Raw genomic sequence first — 20,075 nt, 5'->3', positions numbered from 1 at the left:
CCCCTAGCAAGAGGTATGCAATCACCAGTCTTGGACTAACACTCACTCAGACATTTTATCATGTAGAACAAACTCAGAAAAAAAGTGAAAAAATATTGAATTAGTTCAAAAGTGCAACTCTTTAGCATTCAGAAACACTAAAAGAAACAAATAGAAAACATTGTGGTGGTCAGTAAATGTTACTTTTATAGAGCAAGTGCAGGGAAATATATATGGAATCACTCCATTCTGAGGAAAAAAATATCGAATCATTAGAAACAAACAAAGAAATGACAATCAAAACACATCTCTAGTATTTAGTAGCACCACCTCTGGCTTTTATGACCGCTTACAGTCCCTGAGGCATGGACTTGATGAGTATTCTTCATCAATTTGGTGCCAACGACAAACATATTTTCAATTGGAGGGATAAGAAAGCTGTCTAAAATTTCAATGTAAACTTGTGCATTTATTGAAGATTTAACCACAGCCATCTCCCCAGTGCCTTTGCCTGACATTCAGCCCTATATCATCAACGACTGAGGGAATTTTGATTTCTTTAGGCAATCATCTTTGTAAATCTTACTGGAACAGCACCAAACAAACGTTCCAGCATCATCACCTTGTCAAGAGTCTGCATTGGACACGGTGATGATGCTGGGAACGTTTGTTTGGTGCTGTTCCAGTGAGACCTTAAATAGCCCAAAATTACCTAATTGCCTGGCATTGACTGCCACCGACAGCAATAGACGTTCAATCCGTTTGAAGTGGGAGGGATGGCAGCGAATGAACACCTCCCACTTCAAATGGATTGGACGTCTACTAGTGATAACTAATTCCAATTCACACTAGAAGCTTGTTTTTCTCTTAATTAGTTGTTTGTAGAATGTCCTAAAATGATTTCCTGACCAATGTAACGATAATCGTTGTATCGTCAGATCATCGTTATCGTGAGCTTTGTATCGCGAATTGTATTGTGAGGTACCAAGAGGTTCCCACTCCTATTGATATTCATGAATGTACAGAATCTTGGCAAAAGATTAAACCTATGCAATCAAATAGAACAATAATTAGCATGTCAAATGCACTAAATTGAGCAATGTAAATCGACGCTAACGTGTCAGCTTAATTCTATCCGGGTCTCACGTCGTCTTTGTTCGCTGCTTTAGGAGCCAGCAGCCGTCATCTAATAATGTCTCTGACCCGTGTGGAATTCTCCGCATGAAACCGAGGCGTCGCGATCGCAGCTGTCGCGCCCCGACCTTCCCGACCTCTAGCTTAGCCCGGTTCGCGTGTGAACAGGTTATTCCCAAATTTGAAAATGCTCAATATTGACCTCGACCCTAGTCTCGGCCACGTGCGGACGAGGCCTCTGTTGCGCCGCGAGCTAGACTAGAATAAAACGGAGACAAAGTTTTGAGTCAGCCGGAGCAGAAAAATGCGCCGAGTCGTGCCATGTTTTTCTGCAGGGAATTCTTCTGCCGAGTCGACAGTTTCCCGTCCTAGTGTCTCATTTTGCCGCTTTCTCTGGACTTGTTTTTTTGTGCTTCATCTTCCACCCCGAGGCGTTTGACTGTTAAACCGTAGCGAATCGGCCATTTTGCGGGAAAGGCGTCATCTCACAAGTTTGCGCGTGTGTTGCAGTGAACAAAACGGGCTTTGAAATCAGCTGCTGGGCAAAATTGGTCCATTGGAAGACAACAACAAAACACAATTTTGCTGTTTCCCTCGTTTATCTCGTGTAGACGTCCAATCCATTAAAAGAGCAAGGGTGGCAACATTAATTCTAGGGCTGCAAATTATCGAATATTTTAGTTATCGAGTGACTGAAAATTTCATTGATTTAATGGAGTAATCAGATAAAACATTTTTTTAAGGTAAAGAACGATTATAAATATACTAGGGCTGTCAAACGATTAAAATTTTTAATCAAGTTAATTAAAACTTAAAAATTAATTAATCATAATTATTCGCAAATCAAACCATCTATAAAATGCCATATTTGTTGGAATGGAAAGATGAGACACAAGATGGATATATACATTCGACATACGGTACATAAGTACTGTATTTGTTTATTATAACAATAAATCCACAAGATGGCATTAACATTATTAACATTCTCTTAAAGATCCATGGATAGAAAGACTTGTAGTTCTTAAAAGATAAATGTTAGTACAAGTTAAAGAAATTTTATATTAAAACTAGGGCTGTCAAACGATTAAATTTTTTAATCGAGTTAATTACAGCTTAAAAATTAATTAATCATAATTAATCGCAATTAATCAAAATTCAAACCATCTATAAAATATGCCATATTTTTCTGTAAATTATATATATATATTCTGTAAAATAAATTGTTGGAATGGAAAGATAAGACACAAGATGGATATTTACATTCAACACACAGTACATAAGGACTGTAGTGGGCATTTCACTCTACTGTCATTTAAATCTGTCGATGCTGTCCTCACTCCGAAGCGTCTACTTTTTCCAAAGCTAGTGAACGACGCCTTAATAATCAGTCTTCTTCCTTTTTCATCTGATTTATTAATAAAATGGCCTCAAACCATTGTCCTCTTTAGACCGTCGTAAAACTCCCCCAAAAAAGTACACAAGCATTGCATTAGCAACAACGTTAGCTTAGCATGCTATACAGGTTCACTAAACATAAACAAAAAGCGTCTCATACAAAAAATATAACATTTCGCTTACCGTATTTTTCGGACTACAAGTCGCTCCTGAGTATAAGTCGATCCAGCCATAAAATGCCCAACGAAGAGAAAAAAAACATATACAAGTCGCACCGGAGTATAAGTCGAATTTTTGGGGGAGATTTACTTGATAAAATCCAACACATAGAACAGACATGTCATCTTGAAAGGCAATTTAATATAAAAATACAATAGAGAACAACATGCTAAATAAATGTGCAGTGTACAGTGCATGAACAACGAAATGTGAATATACTGTCCTACGCTACGGCCTGTCCTGGCTATACAGCGAACTCCCAAAAGACAATGCTGGACGTCCGTATAATTTGCTGAATCAATTTGGTCCTCGATAGAAAACAGGTTCGCATCAACGTAAATAAATGATAATTAGGTACTATTAGTAATAAGTAACAGGTTAGCATGCGTTCGCTATCATTAGCACATCGTTCAAACAACCACACAACTGGCTCTAAGTGTCCGATCGCGGGTGGAAAACACACAACAACAACAGAAAAGATGATACACGCAGGCGTTGCCTCTGTAGAGATGATTTAAAAGCATAAACAATGAAAGTAGGTTCGCAGCCGTCTATTCTCTCTCGCTAACTCGCCCCTCACTCACTCAGAGCTACGTAGCTGTCCGTCTTCTTCTGGCGTGTCACGTAAACAAGTGCGAGAGCGCCCTCACGTGGGCGTGAAAGCGCCACAAACTAAATACATCCATTTCAAGATAAAAAAGTCAATAATACAATTGAACATACACTGCCAAAGGCAGAACGCGAACGTGGCCATAGCTATAAAGAGTTATTCAGATAACTATAGCATAAGAACATGCTAACAACTTTACAAAACCATCAGTGTCACTGCAAAACACCAAAATAATATGTGAAATTATATCATAATGTGTTATAATTCCACACATAAGTCGCTCCTGAGTATAAGTCGCACCCCCAGCCAAAATATGAAAAAAAACGCGACTTATAGTCCGAAAAATACGGTACTAACATAATATGTACATTCTTTACAACAACCATACTTACGGACAAATCTTGTCCAAGGATCATATAAGCACAACATTACCACGTAGGCGTCAGCCCGAGACGTCGTGCAGCCATATTGAACTGGCAAGAAAGCAATAAACCATGTCGCAAAGCGACCACAAGAGTTCGCTGTTAGACAGCACAAAAAACCTTGCTGTAAAACTTACCAAAAGGCTGATTAATTAAAAAAATTAATTACCGCGCGTTAACGCGATAATTTTGACAGCCCTAATTAAAACCCCTCTTAATGTTTTCGTTTTCTTAAAATTTGTAAAATTTTCAATCAAAAAATAAACTGGTAGCTCACCATTGTTGATGTCAATAATTACACAATGCTCACTCATGGTGTAATGCATAAAATCAGTTGTACCCAAGCGCCAGCAGAGGGCACCAAGCACCAAAAAACAAGTAACAAGCGGACACTCCACTGTGCTGTCATTTTAATGTGTTTGAGCGGGGTTCGGGATGCCGATCGATCGGGTTCGATCACGTCATTTTCAAAGTATTGGAATCGGCAAAAAAATATCGGACATGCCTTTTTAAAAAAAAAATATATATATATATATATATATTTTAAATTAAATCGTTTTCTAATTGTATTTAACGTTACAGACAAAATGTCTTACACTCATCCAGAGTCTTTAGTTTTGGCTTAATCTGGGGCTATCAAATTTATCGTGTTAACGGCGGTAATAACTTTTAAATATTTAACGCAATTAATGCATGCGCTGCACTCACCCACTCACGCATTGTCGTGTTCAATCTATAATGGCACCGTTTTACGTATACATAGAGTTAAAAGGCAACGTTAAATGAGTAGAGAGAATTTTGGCAGTCTTTGAAGCTTTTTTTTAATTGGCTAAAGCCTTACAATTCCTCTCTCCAACAATTAGAAATATCGTGGGAAACAATGTGGGGAAGAATGGTAGTAGTTAATCATTTTCTTAACACCCTATGTTATTTCCCAACGCAGAGAAGATATATCAATTGGTACCACTACGCACAGTCATGGTTGCACTTCCCATCATGCATTTGGGCAGAAGTTAAATGGCTACAGTATCATTTTCTGAAAGCTCAACATATACACTAGATGGCAATATTTAGTCACAATTAGGCCTGTCGCGATAACAAATTTTAGTGTGCGATAATTATTCTCATAAATCATTGCGATATGCGATATTATTGCACCCCCCCCCCAATTTTTTTTTAACCAATTTACAATAACACAGTGTGAATACAGTATATATTAATAGATCAAGTACACCCATTTAAACACGATAAATATTTACTCTTAGATTCAAATATCGTTTTTAAGAAATCACAACTAAAAACAATAGACCCTGCCTCTTAAGTAAAAAACAACAATATTGATACTGCACAGAAACTCAGAATAAATAAAATGTGTTTAAAAAAAAAAAAATTGCACTTAATAACTTAAGCATTTAGGAAAATGAAAACTTTTCCCGTCATAGCTTCTGCAATGGTGTTCCATAGGGATGCAACGATACAGTTAAGTCATGGTTTGGTACGAATTTTGATACGGGGGACACGATTTTCGATCCGATTCAATACATTTAATGCTCTGTAAAAAAAAAAAAAAAAAAAAAAACAATTGTATTTTTTGCTTTTTTTTTTTTTTTTTCTGCTGACGAGCAAAAATTAAATTGCAATCATATAAACATGAATTTTAGTGCATAATATTTACATGCTTACTTCTTACTGATATGAGAAAAAAATTGTATAAAAGTGCTGAGAACAATCTTTACTGTTTGTAAAGTGAGGCAGGGCACACCGTTGATTGCTACAGCTCTCTTAGCAGCTAGGTTTACTACATGAGCAAGACATCCTATTTATGGTCCGAATCCATCTGTGTCACGTACTGAATTAACAATATTTGCAATATTATCTATAGTCACTGGTATGGATTGATTTGGCCTTCTTAACCTCATGTGACAAATGACAGTTTAGAATTCATCGATGTAGTATATGGACTACATGTCCCATAATCACTCTGGGCTCACGTAGCCAATGGCATGGGACGTAGCACATCTAGTTTGTCTTTTCATGATATCTAGTGTGTGCGCGCAACCGCGCATTAAAAAAGTTAGCAAGCGCCGCTGAAGTCACGTCTGCTCATTACTACACAACACCAGCATATGACGGCTTTCATAAACAGGACGAGTTTGAAGCACAGCTCTCTTAATTTCATTCAGCTGTTCTTTGTCAAAGTGAGGTTATTCGTTGCAGCCAAGTCGGTAACAATGTTTTGGCGGACTTCGTTGTAAATATCCAGCGTTGTGCCGAAAAATAGCCGCCCCGCGTGAAATGTCACTCCTGACGGGAGCGCCCACACGTCAACAACACCGGCGCGCCATAGATGGTCCACAGTCACTCCTGAGCACTGACGCGGCCAGTAAACGTTGAACAATAGGATATAATGGGAACGATTGGCTCCGGTGCTAGTTTTTGCCGGACCTGGAACGAAGATGCATTTTGCGCAGTTGGTAACGAACTTTTAACAGCACGTCTGCCGCACGCGCGCACGCACGTGCACGTGAGGCGATAAATCGCAGCGGAAAAATTACCTCCTTCATTTTTATATATCGCGCGATAAATGGAATTATTGCATATTGCGACAGGCTTAGTCAGAATATACAAGGTCACATTTTATCCATAAAGAATTACAAGTCTTTCTATCCGTGGATCCCTCTCACAGAAAGAATGTTAATAATGTAAATGCCATCTTGAGGATTTATTGTCATGATAAACAAATACAGCACTTATGTACTGTATGTTGAATGTATATATCCGTCCGAGTTTTATTCATTTTTTTCTTAATGCATTGCTAAAATGTATATGATTGGGAAAAATTATCGGGAATGACTGGAATTGAATCGGGATCGGGAAATATCGGGATCGGCAGATACTCAAACTAAAACGATCGGGATCAGATCGGGAGCAAAAAAAAACACGATCGGAACAATCCTAGCGTCAAATATTTTAACGTGATTAATGAAAAAAATTAATTACCGCCTGTTAACGCGATCATTTTGACAGCCCTAAAATATACATGAGAAAACAAGACATTTCACTTAATATTGAACCGTTTTTAGACTGTGTCTTTATTTTAGTCTCAGATGTGACTAGAAAACAACAACAAATTCACTTCTTTCACTTTCAAAAACTTAAAATCTTATAATTTTTAAAAATTTCTTAAATAAAAATGTAGTAGTAGCTTTGTTGATAAAAAGCTATGGATATCAAGACACTCATGGTTAGTCTTCACTGTTATCAAAAGTCATCATGTCAAATAAGCCGCTACTAGCTATTTCACGACAACTCATTTCAAGCAAACATTTCATTTTCACGCGACGTCTTCCGGTGACTCTGACGCTTAAACTGACCAGCGCCGTGTTTTGCTCCAGTGGTGGATCTGTTGTACTGGCGCGACGTGAAGACCACCGGCGTGGTGTTCGGCGCGGCGCTGCTCCTGCTGCTGTCCTTGACCGTGTGCAGCATCGTCAGCGTGTGCTCCTACGTGGGCCTGGCGCTGCTCTCCGTCACCGTCTGCTTCCGCATCTACAAAGGCGTCCTGCAGGCCGTCCAGAAGTCCGACGAGGGACACCCTTTCAAGTGAGCGGAGCCGACCGACCCGCTTCCGAACCGTTAGGACAAATGCGTTAACAACCGTGGCGCCTCGCAGGCAGTACCTGGAGCGTGAGGTGGCTCTGTCGGAGGACCTGGTGCACAAGTACGGAGATGTTCTCCTGGAGAAGATCAACAAGACCGTGGCTGAGCTCAGGCGTCTCTTCCTGGTCGAAGACTTGGTGGACTCCATTAAGGTGGGACCCATTTAAACCATATTTTCATTGAATTCATTGTCTGCTGTTTGATGCTTTTTTTTCTTTCACTAACTACTAAGACACATACTATGTAAATTAGAGATGTCCCGATTAGAGGGGTGCAAAATTTCCGATTCTTAGAATATTCGCGATTCGGCCGTGGAAGATTCGAGAACGATTCACAAATATCTAAATTCCGATTATTGAATAATACCAGTTAAAGCGGGGGAAAAAACGCAGTCAGCACGGTCTTCAGGACGCAATGAGGAACGGACCGAGAGTAAATATCATGTGCAGCTAATGCCGCTAGGTTAAAAAAAAAAAAAAAAAAAAAAATACCTGACTGGCCGTCAGCCGCTACAAACAGCGCTCAGTTGCTACTTGCTACAATCATACGGCAACATATGGCTATGGTAGATATCACATATATCTAGACTAGATGTGAAACGATAGACTTTGCCGGGTAGTAAACAGGCGCCATCTTAAAGCAGTAGACTTCTCTAGAATGCTCTGTTGTAGAGAACCTAATTACTTTTTAACTAAAATATCCCTAAATCGGCAAAATCTTGACTTGAATCTATCTTTAAATGATGAAACAGTTTTAAAACTTTCACGTCGAAAGTAGACATGAGGGAAATTATGGAATAACGGTCGCAATTTTTACAACTTTAACGGTTGATTCACAACATTAAATTAATTGAATGTAGTTTAAAGCTGCTGATACAGAATGGGGACTTAAGTATTTTACTTACCATTTTAACCGGTAACTTGATACTAAAATAGTTGTTAGGTTTATTTAGCCTGAGAGGATTTTTGAACAATTTTGTAACAAATATACAAAACATTAAAAATAAAAAATAAAATTGGGGGAGAAGACAATCATTATCAATTTATAATCGAATCGGAGTCTCTGAATCGTAACCGAATCGTTAGGTGCCCAAAGATTCCCACCTCTAGTGCCGATCGATCGGGTCCGATCACGTCATTTTCAAAGTATCGGAATCGGCAAAAAAATATCGGACATGCCTTTTTTTAATATATATATATATTTTTTAATAAAAATGGTTTTCTAATTGTATTTACCGTTACAGGCATAATATTTTACACTCATCCAGAGTCTTTAGTTTTGGCTTAAGGTAGGGTTATCAAATTTATCCTGACAATGCCGGTAATTATTTAAAAAAAAAAAAAGGATCACGTTAAATTAATTAACGCAATTAATGCATGCGCTGCATGGCCCACTCACGCATTGTCGTGCTCAATCTGTTATGGCGCTGTTTTACCTATATAGAGAGCTGAAAGGCAGCGTAAAATGAGTAGCGTGAATTTTGGAAGCCTTTGGAGCCTTTTTTAATTGGCTAAAGCCTTACATTCCATCTCCCTATGATTAGAAATATCGTGGGAAGCAATGTAGTAATTGATCTTTTTCTTAACACCCTATGTTATTCCCCAACGCAGAGAAGATATATCAGTTGGTAGCACTACGAACAGTCATGGTTCCACTTCCCATCATGCATTTGGGCATGGCTACAGTATCATTTACTGAAAGCTCAACAAATACACTAGATGGCAATATTTAGTCACAATATACAAAGTCACAAGTCTTTCTATCCGTGGATCCCTCTCACCGAAAGAATGTTAATAATGTAAATGCCATCTTGAGGATTCATTGTCATAATAAACAAATACAGTACTGTATGTTGAATGTATATATTGGTCTGAGTTTTATTCATTTTTTTCTTAATGCATTGCCAAAATTGTATATGATCGGAATTGAATCGGGAGCAAAAAAAAAAAAACAATCGGATCGAGAAATATCGGGATCGGCAGATACTCAAACTAAAACAATCGGGATCGGATCGGGAGCAAAAAAACATGATCGGAACAACCCTAACGTAAATACTATATACAGGGGTGCACATAATTTTTTTGCCCAGGTTCTTAGAGGAGGACCTGGAGATGCGACTTGGTCCTCATTGAGCTTCAGAGCCGACCCGCCTGATGCGATAAAATTATGACAAGCTTTACTTGGAGCCAATTACCTTAAATTAATTTTATTAACAATTAACACTTGATTAACAATCAACTGGCACAACAAAATTGCCATTACTCTGAAGTGAAATGTAAAGACATATACAGGGGTACGCATATTTTTTTTTGCCTCCCACATTAACTCCAAGCCTTTGTAAAAGTGGGATATCCACCTGTTAAGAGCTCATTGAACGTGCATGTTTAGCTTTGTGAAATGCGAGCAAAAACACGTTTGTCAGTGCATGGCGCTGTTCTTTATTAATTTTATTCCGCCACTTGTCCATAGGGCGAGTAGGGTCCTGTCTGGCATTGATAGTTTGCTTAATTGCCATCAGGCTCTCTGCTTTTTTCGTGATTTTCAAAGTTTGGATGGCTGAAATTCTTTGACCCTACATAAAATGCGCTGCTCTTATCAGCGACATTGAGATTCTCATGGCAAGTTTAGCACCACGAGATGAGCAAATGATGCTCCATGAGAGCATCATTTGCTTCTAGCCATGGTACCTCCTGCAGCCACTTTTCAGCAAAAGTCCTTTTTTTCGGTAGCTCTGGTGACGTCTCTGTCGTCTGCAGTGTTGTTAATTTTACTTTTAAAAAAGTAATTAATTACGGTTACAAAGTACTTCTCCCAAAAAGTAATTGCGTTAGTAACTGTTACCTGAATGTAAGAGTAATTAGTTACTTGGAGAAGTAACTAGTGGTAATTTTTTTTTCTTCTCAAAAAAACAAAAACAGGTCACGCAATGTGAAGTTTAAAGGGTTTGGGGGACAATTGGCCCTAGCCCAATTCTTTACCCTCCACTTAACTAGACACAAGGGTATTGCGATAACTAGATAGTAACCTTTGCTATGTGTGGAAGTCATTTAAAGTTGTGAATCAACCGTTAAAGTTGTTAAAATTGCTCCTGTTATTTCATTAGTTCCCTGCTGTCTACTTTAAACATGTGTAAGTTTTAAAACTGTTTCATCATTTAAAGATAGATTTAAGTTAAGATTTTGCCGATTTAGGAGCATTTTCGATTAAAAAAAAAAAAAAAGTTACTTAGGTTTGCAATGAAGGATCTCTACATCAGAGCCTTCCTGAGAAATCTACTGCTTCAAGATGGCGGCTGTTTACTAACGCATGTAGTCATTAAAACATGTTGCCAATGCAGCTGTGTCTGTCAATTGCATCTAGTTCTATAATATGATATCTACCGTGTCATGTGGGCGTAGTTTGTCGGCTGTGGCTACAGTCAGGTATTATTGGAGCCACCTAGCATCGCGGTTGCAACGGCGTCTTCCCCACTCCTGCTCTGCTCTCTCGTCTCCGTGAGTCCGTTTCTCTCAGACTTTTTTTATTCAACCAATTTAGTAACGCACGCCTTTCCCGCCTCAGTAACGGTAACGGCGTTGCCAAGATAAGAAAAGCAATTAATTAGATTACTAATTACTGAAAAAAATAACGCCGTTAGTAACGCCGTTATATTCTAACGCCGTTATTAACAACACTGGTCGTCTGTCTGTCTTTTGACGGGTGTGGGGGAACACGGAAATAATTATTCAGTGGGGCCTGCCTCTTTGACATTTTGAGAATAGATTTTCTCGTGTCCGCCGCAAATACAGTGGTCAGCCATCGGTACGCAAAAGCGTATTGAAGCCGTTGAGGGCCAACGCATTTGTCTACGTCCAGTACGCATGCGCGCATGCGGACCACTTATGTGCACCCCTGACTACATATATATATATATATTAGGGCTGCAGCTATCGAATATTTTAGTAATCGAGTAATCGACTGAAAATTATATCGATTCATCGAGTAATCGGATAAAACAAATATATTTTTAGGTGAAGAGCAATTATAAATATACATGAGAAAACAAGACATTTCATCTAATCTTGAACCATTTTCAGTCAATCAATGTCTTTATTTTCGATGTATATTGTAGCTAGAATTAAAAAAAAAAAGACTAATTCACTGCTTTCACTCAAAAAACTTTTAGATCTTTTTTTTTTTTTAAATATATATATATATATATATATATATATATATATATATATATATATATATATATATATATATATATAAATAACCTAAAAATGCCGTTACGCTTGATAACACACATCACTTAAAAGTTAGGATTTTTTCCCACGTGTTTCAATTGAATTTCTCTTTGTGTCAAGCCATTTTTAAGTTCTAGTTAAGTTTTAAGTTAGTCTAAACTGTAAGTCCTGATAGGATTTTGAGTTTTTGCAGTGTTCAAAATAAATGTATGATACAGGCTGTACTGGAGCACATTAGGGGCCAGTGCTACTTGGTGCTTTTTCCAGCAATGACTCCTGAGCTAAAATTGATAGTTAGCATGATTAGGTTTTTATTTTACACCCTCATCACTCCACAATGCTATGTTATCTTAAAGCCTGTATGTAAGACGCGTTAGCCACGCAACGACAGTGGTCATAATTAATTGAAACCTAGTCCTCCGCAGGGCTAACTTTACGTGAGCTAGTAGCGACAGTAACGTTAATCTTATTTATTAGCGCTTAGCGCTGTACTGCTTTAAGATGGCGGCTGTTTAATAACGCTGCCCAGACGCGGCCGAGTCTGTCATTGCGCATCTAGTTCAACATACATGTGATCTTTATGAGACGCATCAGACGCTAGCTGTTACCAACGTAGCATCGTGCGGGCTAGTATTTGGCAACGTCGGCGTCGTTTGTGGCGGCTGTCAGCTGCAGTAAGTTTTTTTTTTCCCCTTCTTCCTCTCCGCACGTGACAGCGCGTTGTCCCGCATTAAAAGTAGTCCGAGCAAAACGTGATGCTTAGAGCTGTCAAAATAAATGATTACTCGAGGTGAATAAAATTACTCGGATCAGTTTTTAAACTCGAGTTACTCGAGTTGCTCGAGTACTCGTTTCAGCTCTAATATATATATATATATATATATATATATATATATATATATATATATATTTATATACTGGACTGTCTCAGGAAATTAGAATACACAATATTCTAATTTTCTGAGACAGTCCTGTACATTAATCCACCATTTAAAGCAGGGGTGTCCAAACTTTTTGCAAAGGGGACCAGATTTGGCGTGGTAAAAATGTGGGGGGCCGACCTTGGCTGACGTCCTTTACATAGAACAATATACAGGACTGTCTCAGAAAATTAGAATATTGTGTATTCTAATTTTCTGAGACAGTCCAGTATATATATAATATATACACTGCTGGCCAAAAGTATGAATGAATTCGTTTATTCGCTGCCATCCCTCCCACTTCAAACGGATCGGACGTCTAGCGTCGTCAATAGCTGCTCAGGTTTGACGTCTCTGACTTAACTGTGCTTGCAGTTCGCCGTGCTGATGTGGATCCTGACCTACGTGGGCGCTCTGTTCAACGGACTCACGCTTGTCATTCTGGGTGAGCTTTCCCATCCGCGTCACGTCATTAAAGATGAAGCTGAAACGCTGTCATAAGTTGTCTGAGGAACTTGTTTCAAAGACAAAAATGTCCATTTTTGGTATTCAAGTGGAGTAACAGAAAAAATCTAGGTTTGCTTCCAAGGTTGACCTCTAAAGGGCAGTGTCGGTACTAGCGTCTCATAACGTTCCTGCAAAAAGAATTGATAAATTGAAGTTTTTTGTGGTCAAATACAGTCAATATGATGCTAACAATGGCAAATTTGAACTTTCACCTCTTTGATCATTTCCTCTTTGTTGTCTTTAGCCGTGATCGCAGCTTTCAGCTGTCCCATCGTCTATGAGAAACACCAGGTGAGAGACTTAACACACACTCGCCTCTGTATTCTCCTTGTTTTTTTATTTAGCTAAACTTTGGTTTATTGCATTTGCAGGCTCAAATCGATCATTACCTGGCACTGGTCAATAACCAAATCAAAGACGTGGTTGGAAAGTAAGTCAAATTTCCAAAATGCACTTCTAAATCTGTAAAAGAGTGCTTGTTTTTATTAGGGCTGTCAAAATTATCGCGTTAACGCGCGGTAATGAATTTTTTAAATTAATCACGTTAAAATATTTGACGCAATTAACGCACATGTTCCGCTTATCGCGTTAACGCGCGGTAATGAATTTTTTTAATTAATCACGTTAAAATATTTGACGCAATTAACGCACATGTCCCGCTCAGACAGTATTCTGCCTTTTGGTAAGTTTTACAGCAAGGCTTTTTGTGCTGTCTAACAGCGAACTCTTGTGGTCGCTTTGCGACATGGTTTATTTTTTCTTGCCAGTTCAATATGGCTGCACGACGTCTCGGGCTGACGCCTACGTTGTAATGTTGTGCTTATATGATCCCTGGACAAGATTTGTCCGTTAGTATGGTTGTTGTTAAGACTAAATATTATGTTAGTAAGCGAAATGTTTTATTTTTTGTATGAGACGCTTTTTGTTTATGTTTAGTGAACCTGTATGTAGCGTGCTAAGCTAATGTTCTTGCTAATGCAATGCTTGTGTATTTTTTATTTTTTTGTAGTTTTACGTAAACGGTCTAAAGAGGGCAATGGTTTGAGGCCATTTTATTAATAAATCGGATGAAAAAGGAAGAAGTCTGATTATTAAGGCGTTGTTCACTAGCTGTCTAGCTTTGGAAAAAGTAGACGCTTCGGAGTGAGGACAGCATAGACAGATTTAAATGATAGTAGAGTGAAATGCCCACTACAGTCCTTATGTACCGTATGTTGAATGTATATATCCATCTTGTGTCTTATCTTTCCATTCCAACAATTTATTTTACAGAATATATATATAATTTGCAGAAAAATAAGGCATATTTTAAAGATGGTTAAGCTGTAATTAACTCGATTAAAAATTTTAATCGTTTGACAGCCCTAGTTTTTATATATTAACTCATTCACTGCTGTAGACGTCAAATCCATTTGAAGTCAGAAGGCTGCGTATGAACACTTATCTTTCGATGCCATTGACGGCAATAATTATCTCTTAACCATTTGGACCAGGAGGGCTTATGGCGACCGCTCCACCCACATGGATTGGATGATGCCTTTACATTTCATAAAGTTAACAATGGTCTGCTTTGGTCACCATAACCTTTGTTTTCTTCACTGCTCAATTATCAACATTTTGGACCCAAAAAGACAGCAAAAAAATATCCCAAAGCTTGATGTCAAAATTTATAGTATTGATGACCCATTGACAAGCAAACATGCTCGACGAACCGTTTTGAAGCTTATTAATATTTATTCAACTTTGTAAGATATTCAACAGAAAGGAAATAAGACAATAGTTTTATATTTGATAATTCAATAGAAACAGCAGGTGTGGTCATACGCGATGGTCAAAACAGGTTATATAAAGTAGACCAACATTGCAAAATAGTGGGGGGGTTTCCATATAAATCTCCTCTAACTTGCAGGCTCACCTGAAGAAAACCACTACAAGTCTGGTCCATCCTTCTCCTCGAGCTGATCAAATAAAGCATTAGCTTGCGCTAAATTTAATTTGATTCGTTCTGCATGTTTCAAAGTCGCTCGCTCAATCTGACCGGGCCGTCCCTCGCCTCACTCTCCTTAGGTGGCGTATCGCTTGGCAGTTCATTAAAAATGTTCAAATTACGTCCGTCCTTTTGACCTCACAATCGCTCCTGGGATATGTAGTTTTTTGTGGTGCTTTCGGTTTTTGAAAAAAGGACAAAAAAATGATGGAAATATGTCGATAAACCTACCGTAATTTTCGCACTATAAGGCGCACCTGATTATAAGCCGCCGCCCACCAAATGAGACAGGAAAACGGCTTTGTTCACAGATAAGCCGCAGCTGTCCTCACTGTATTATGGGATATTTACACTATAAGATAATAACCAGTAACACTTCATTAGATAGCGGCATTATACGACGGTCAGAAGACCAAATGAACCACCATGAAGCTTTGAACCAATTGTTTGCAAAGCTTCATTGCTTCAAGAAGCTTCATTTGGCCATCACTGCTCCCTTGGGGGAGACGGTCAATCTTTTATGCCACCTGCTGTCAACACGCCTCCAAGCATGCATTGCAGCGCAACAGATGTAAATAACAATCAAAATACGTTCTTAAATGTTCAGTACTAATTATTTTTCAATTACTGTTCCTGATGTTTAATTAATTGCTAGTTACGGTATTTGGTAACACTTTATTTGACAGTGGCGCCATAAGACTGTCTTTAGACAATTAGACATAATTATGACATGACACTGTCATGAGCATTAACAAATGCTTATAACAGTTATCATTTCGTTTTATTCGGCAAATTATCTCACTTTGAATGGATTTAAAAGATCCAAGCTGGACATAAATGGAGTTGGTAACGTAATTTGCTGGATGACCAAATTGGGGGTCTCAGAGCGGAACTTCAAGTCACCTGAGCGTTTTCCGCCCTACATATCCCAAAAGGTTATTGATATGCTCCTGATAAGAATCTATGTATCGGTCTAAAGCCCGTGGGCGTTATTTTATTTTGACTAAATTCTTGTGATTTTGTCCAAGGTATGGCTTTTCTTTTGAAGTGTGATAACTAAGTCATTTATGAATGTTTTTTCACTTTCAACCACTCAAAAATGTTCATTGGCATCAGACCTATCTACACATATAGTTTTCCTTTTTTATTTTTTTTTAATGCCCCTTATGGACATTAATAGCAAAACTAACTATGCTGTATATATAATTAAAATAAGTCTAATTTGAAGATTTCATATGACATAGTTAGAGGCGCAAATAAGTCCATAACAACAAGCTTTCTTTGCAAGCAAATTCATGTATTGGCCTTTGGCGCCCCCTAGTGACTTTTGGGTGTTACGCCTCAAATTCCTCTATTTCCATGTTTTTGACTCGCCAAAGAAGCGATTGCATGAGTAATCACGGAAAATCCATTATAACTAGGGCTGTCAAAATTATCGCGTTAACGGGTGTTAATTTTTAATTCATCACGTTAAAATATTTGACGCAATTAACGCACATGCCCCGCAACAGATTAAAATGACAGAAGTGTAATGTCTGCTTGTTACTTGTTTTTTGGTGTTTGGCTCCAAATGATTTCATGGGTTTAAGCACAATCAGTGAGCATGGTGTAATTATTGACATCGACAATGGCGAGCTACTAGTTTATTTTTTGATTGAAAACGTTACAAATTTTAATAAAATGAAAACATCAAGAGGGGTTTGAATATAAAATTTCTATAACTTGTACTAACATTTATCTTTTAAGACCTACAAGTCTTTCTATCCATGGATCGCTTTAACAAAATGTTAATAATGTTAATGACATCTTGTTGATTTATCGTTATAATAAATACAGTACATATGTGCTGTATGTTGAATGTATATATCCGTCTTGTCTTTATCTTTCCATTCCAACAATAATTTATAGAAAAATATGGCATATTTTATAGATGGTTTGAATTGTGATTAATTACGATTAATTTTTAAGCTGTAATTGACTCGATTAAGAATTTCAATCGTTTGACAGCCCTAATAACACATCAGGTTTACAGCATATTAGAGCTGAAACGAGTACTCGAGTAACTCTAGTTTAAAAACTGATCCGAGTAATTTTATTCACCTCGAGTAATCGTTTATTTTGACAGCTCTAAGCATCACGTTTTGCTCGGACTACTTTTAATGCGGGACACCGCGCTGTCACGTGCGGAGAGGAAGAAGGAAAAAAAAAAAAAACTTACTGCAGCCGACAGCCACCACAAACGATGCCAACGTTGCTAAATACTAGCCTGCACGATGCTACGTTGGTACAGGTAGCGTCTGATAAGTCTCATATAGACCACATGTATGTTGAACTAGATGCGCAATGACAGACTCGGCCGCGTCTGGGCAGCGTTAGTAAACAGCCGCCATCTTAAAGCAGTAGAGCGCTAAGCGCTAATAAAGAGCGCTAAGCGCTAATAAATAACATTAACGTTACTGTCGCTATTTGCTCACGTAACGTTAGCCCTGCGGAGGGCTAGGTTTCAATTAATTATGACCACTGTCTTACATAGCATTGTGGAGTGATGAGGGTGTAAAATAAAAACTTAATCATGCTAACTATCAATTTTAGCTCAGTAGTCATTGCTGGATAAAACACCAAGTAGCACTGGTCCCTAATGTGCTCCAATACAGCCTGTATCATACATTTATTTTGAACACTGCAAAAACTCAAAATCCTATCAGGACTTACAGTTTAGACTAACTTAAAACTTAACTAGAACTTAAAAATAGCTTGACTCAAATAGAAATTCAATGGAAACACGTGGGAAAAAATCCTAACTTTTAAGTGATGTGTGTTATCAAGCGTAACAGCATTTTTAGGTAAGATATATATATATATATATATTTTTTTTTAATAAGATCTAAAAGTTTTTTGAGTGAAAGCAGTGAATTAGTCTTTTTTAAATTCTAGTTACATCTGAGATGCAATTGTTGGCTGTTTTCAACAATATACATCGAAAATAAAGACATTGATTGACTGAAAATGGTTCAAGATTAGATGAAATGTCTTGTTTTCTCATGTATATTTACCTTGGTCTTTCCTATGGAAAGAACAAGGTATTGTTATTCTGCAACTTTATTCGCCTTATTACCTTGGTCTTTCCAAGGGAAAGAACAAGGTTATGTTGTTGTACAACTTTATCGTACTTATTTTTATTATTTTTAATTTTATTATTATTATTCATCTTATTCTCCGCGTTTAGACTAACTTAAAACTTAACTAGAACTTAAAAATGGCTTGACACAAAGAGAAATTCAATTGAAACACGTGGGGAAAAAGCTTAACTTTTAAGTAATGTGTGTTATCAAGCGTAACAGCATTTTTAGGTAAGAGATATATATTTTTTAATAAGATCTAAAAGTTTTTTGAGTGAAAGAGTAAATTACGTCTTTTTTTTAAAATTCTAGTTACATCTGAGATGCAATTGTTGGCTGTTTTCAACAATATACATCGAAAATAAAGACATTGATTGACTGAAAATGGTTCAAGATTAGATGAAATGTCTTGTTTTCTCATGTATATTTATAATTGCTCTTCACCTAAAAATATATTTGTTTTATCCAATTACTCGATTACTAAAATATTCGATAGCTGCAGCCCTAAAGCATATCAAAAATTATGATTTATAATGGGAGTCAATGAGCCGGAACATGGCATTATTACAAGAATTTAGTGCGAATCTCCCCAACCTGTTTGCAATAAGTTAGAAATTGCAGCATAGTGCCATTTTGATCTTTACATGTTTTGTACTATCCTGGGGAAATATTAGCTCCATAGTGTCATTTTTCCAATGATGAAACCCAGGGAAAAAAGCCAGAAAATGGACAAATAACACCTACAGGTTATAAAGGTGATACTGTTGAAAAAAAAACAAGTTGCGACCAAAATCTTCCATTAGAGCAGTGTCTGTTAATAGCACTAAACGCCCAATTCATTTCGACCGGGAGCTGCCATCCCTCCCACTTCAAACGGATTGGACGTCTACGAGTGATATTCCATCTAGAAAGATTTCCTGACCTGTGTATTGCTGTGTCTGTCAGGATCCAGGCCAAAGTTCCTGGGATGAAACCTAAAGCCGAGTGACAAGACCGAGAAGGGGGAAAGTGCGGAAAGAAGAAGCCGGCTGCAGAGACGTGAAGGAAGGAAGGAAGGAAGTATGGATGGAGGGAGGAGGCGTGCTCGTGTGTCGCCCTCCTGTGGTTGTTAAATAATAAACCCCCTTTTTTTTCAACTTGTGAACTTTTTTGGCTTGTGTGTGAGAAGAGGAAGAAGGTCCCCACCCCGCTTCTCCGAGGGAGCCGACGCTCCCCCTCGGTCGTTGTTTTGGCGGCTGCCGTTGACACTTTTTGTTTGTTGTTTTATTGTGAAAAGCTATTTTATAAGAACGCAAAAACTCCAGATGGGTTTTTTTTTTTCCTTTTTCTGTACGGCCGGCAACGTCCTCCTGTTTTTTATTTCTGCGCGAAGGACGGCGGGCGTAGAGGCGAGCGTTTGGCCACGTTTTCATCTTCACGGCTTGTAACTCATTAGGGTCATCTAGAAAACCTTTGGCAGTTGTCGTTTTGGTGTTATGGCCGCTGTGTAGTGACGGGAGAAACATCCACCTCCGAAGTATAATAAAAATATAGAAAAAAAAAACAAAACAAGGCATACTATGTTGAGCGCAACACTTTATAAACTTCCAGCATTTGTTTGAATCAACTTGTTCATACTTCAAATTGTGACCAGAATAAAAAAAAGTCTGTGGAATGCGTTGTGAGATGTAAACATTATCCACCAATAAAGCTTCTAGAACAACAAACAACACACCGGTGCCTCACGCGTCTTCATTTCAAGTCCGTCTTGAGTTTAACGCGCATGTATAGTAAGGCCTTGAAAAATAGCAAATTACATTATTAAAAAAACAAAAGCCTTAACATTGTCATATTTGTAAAAACCGCCATGTAGCTATTTTACTATGTATTGGTAAGGTATTTGAAAATAAGGCTT

The 20,075-nt window shown here is 37.9% G+C and overlaps 1 protein-coding gene across 6 annotated transcripts in view; it reads left to right on the top strand.

The window, feature by feature from the left end:
* LOC130922597 (reticulon-4-like) overlaps nt 1–19,892 on the top strand; it is a 64,427-nt gene extending 44,535 nt beyond the window's left edge. For all 6 annotated transcript variants that reach the window (XM_057847442.1, XM_057847443.1, XM_057847444.1 and 3 more), the window contains 6 exons: nt 7,158–7,365; nt 7,436–7,574; nt 12,944–13,013; nt 13,320–13,366; nt 13,447–13,505; nt 19,127–19,892. In XM_057847442.1, the coding sequence (XP_057703425.1) occupies nt 7,158–7,365; nt 7,436–7,574; nt 12,944–13,013; nt 13,320–13,366; nt 13,447–13,505; nt 19,127–19,169 (566 nt within the window). In that variant the 3' untranslated portion in view covers nt 19,170–19,892. The remainder of the gene's footprint in view (nt 1–7,157; nt 7,366–7,435; nt 7,575–12,943; nt 13,014–13,319; nt 13,367–13,446; nt 13,506–19,126) is intronic.
* Nucleotides 19,893–20,075: the final 183 nt, after the last annotated feature.

This window comes from Corythoichthys intestinalis, chromosome 10 (assembly GCF_030265065.1).
Source record: "Corythoichthys intestinalis isolate RoL2023-P3 chromosome 10, ASM3026506v1, whole genome shotgun sequence".
Classification (NCBI taxonomy): Eukaryota; Metazoa; Chordata; class Actinopteri; order Syngnathiformes; family Syngnathidae; genus Corythoichthys; species Corythoichthys intestinalis.
This window is presented reverse-complemented; position numbering and strand designations above follow the sequence as displayed.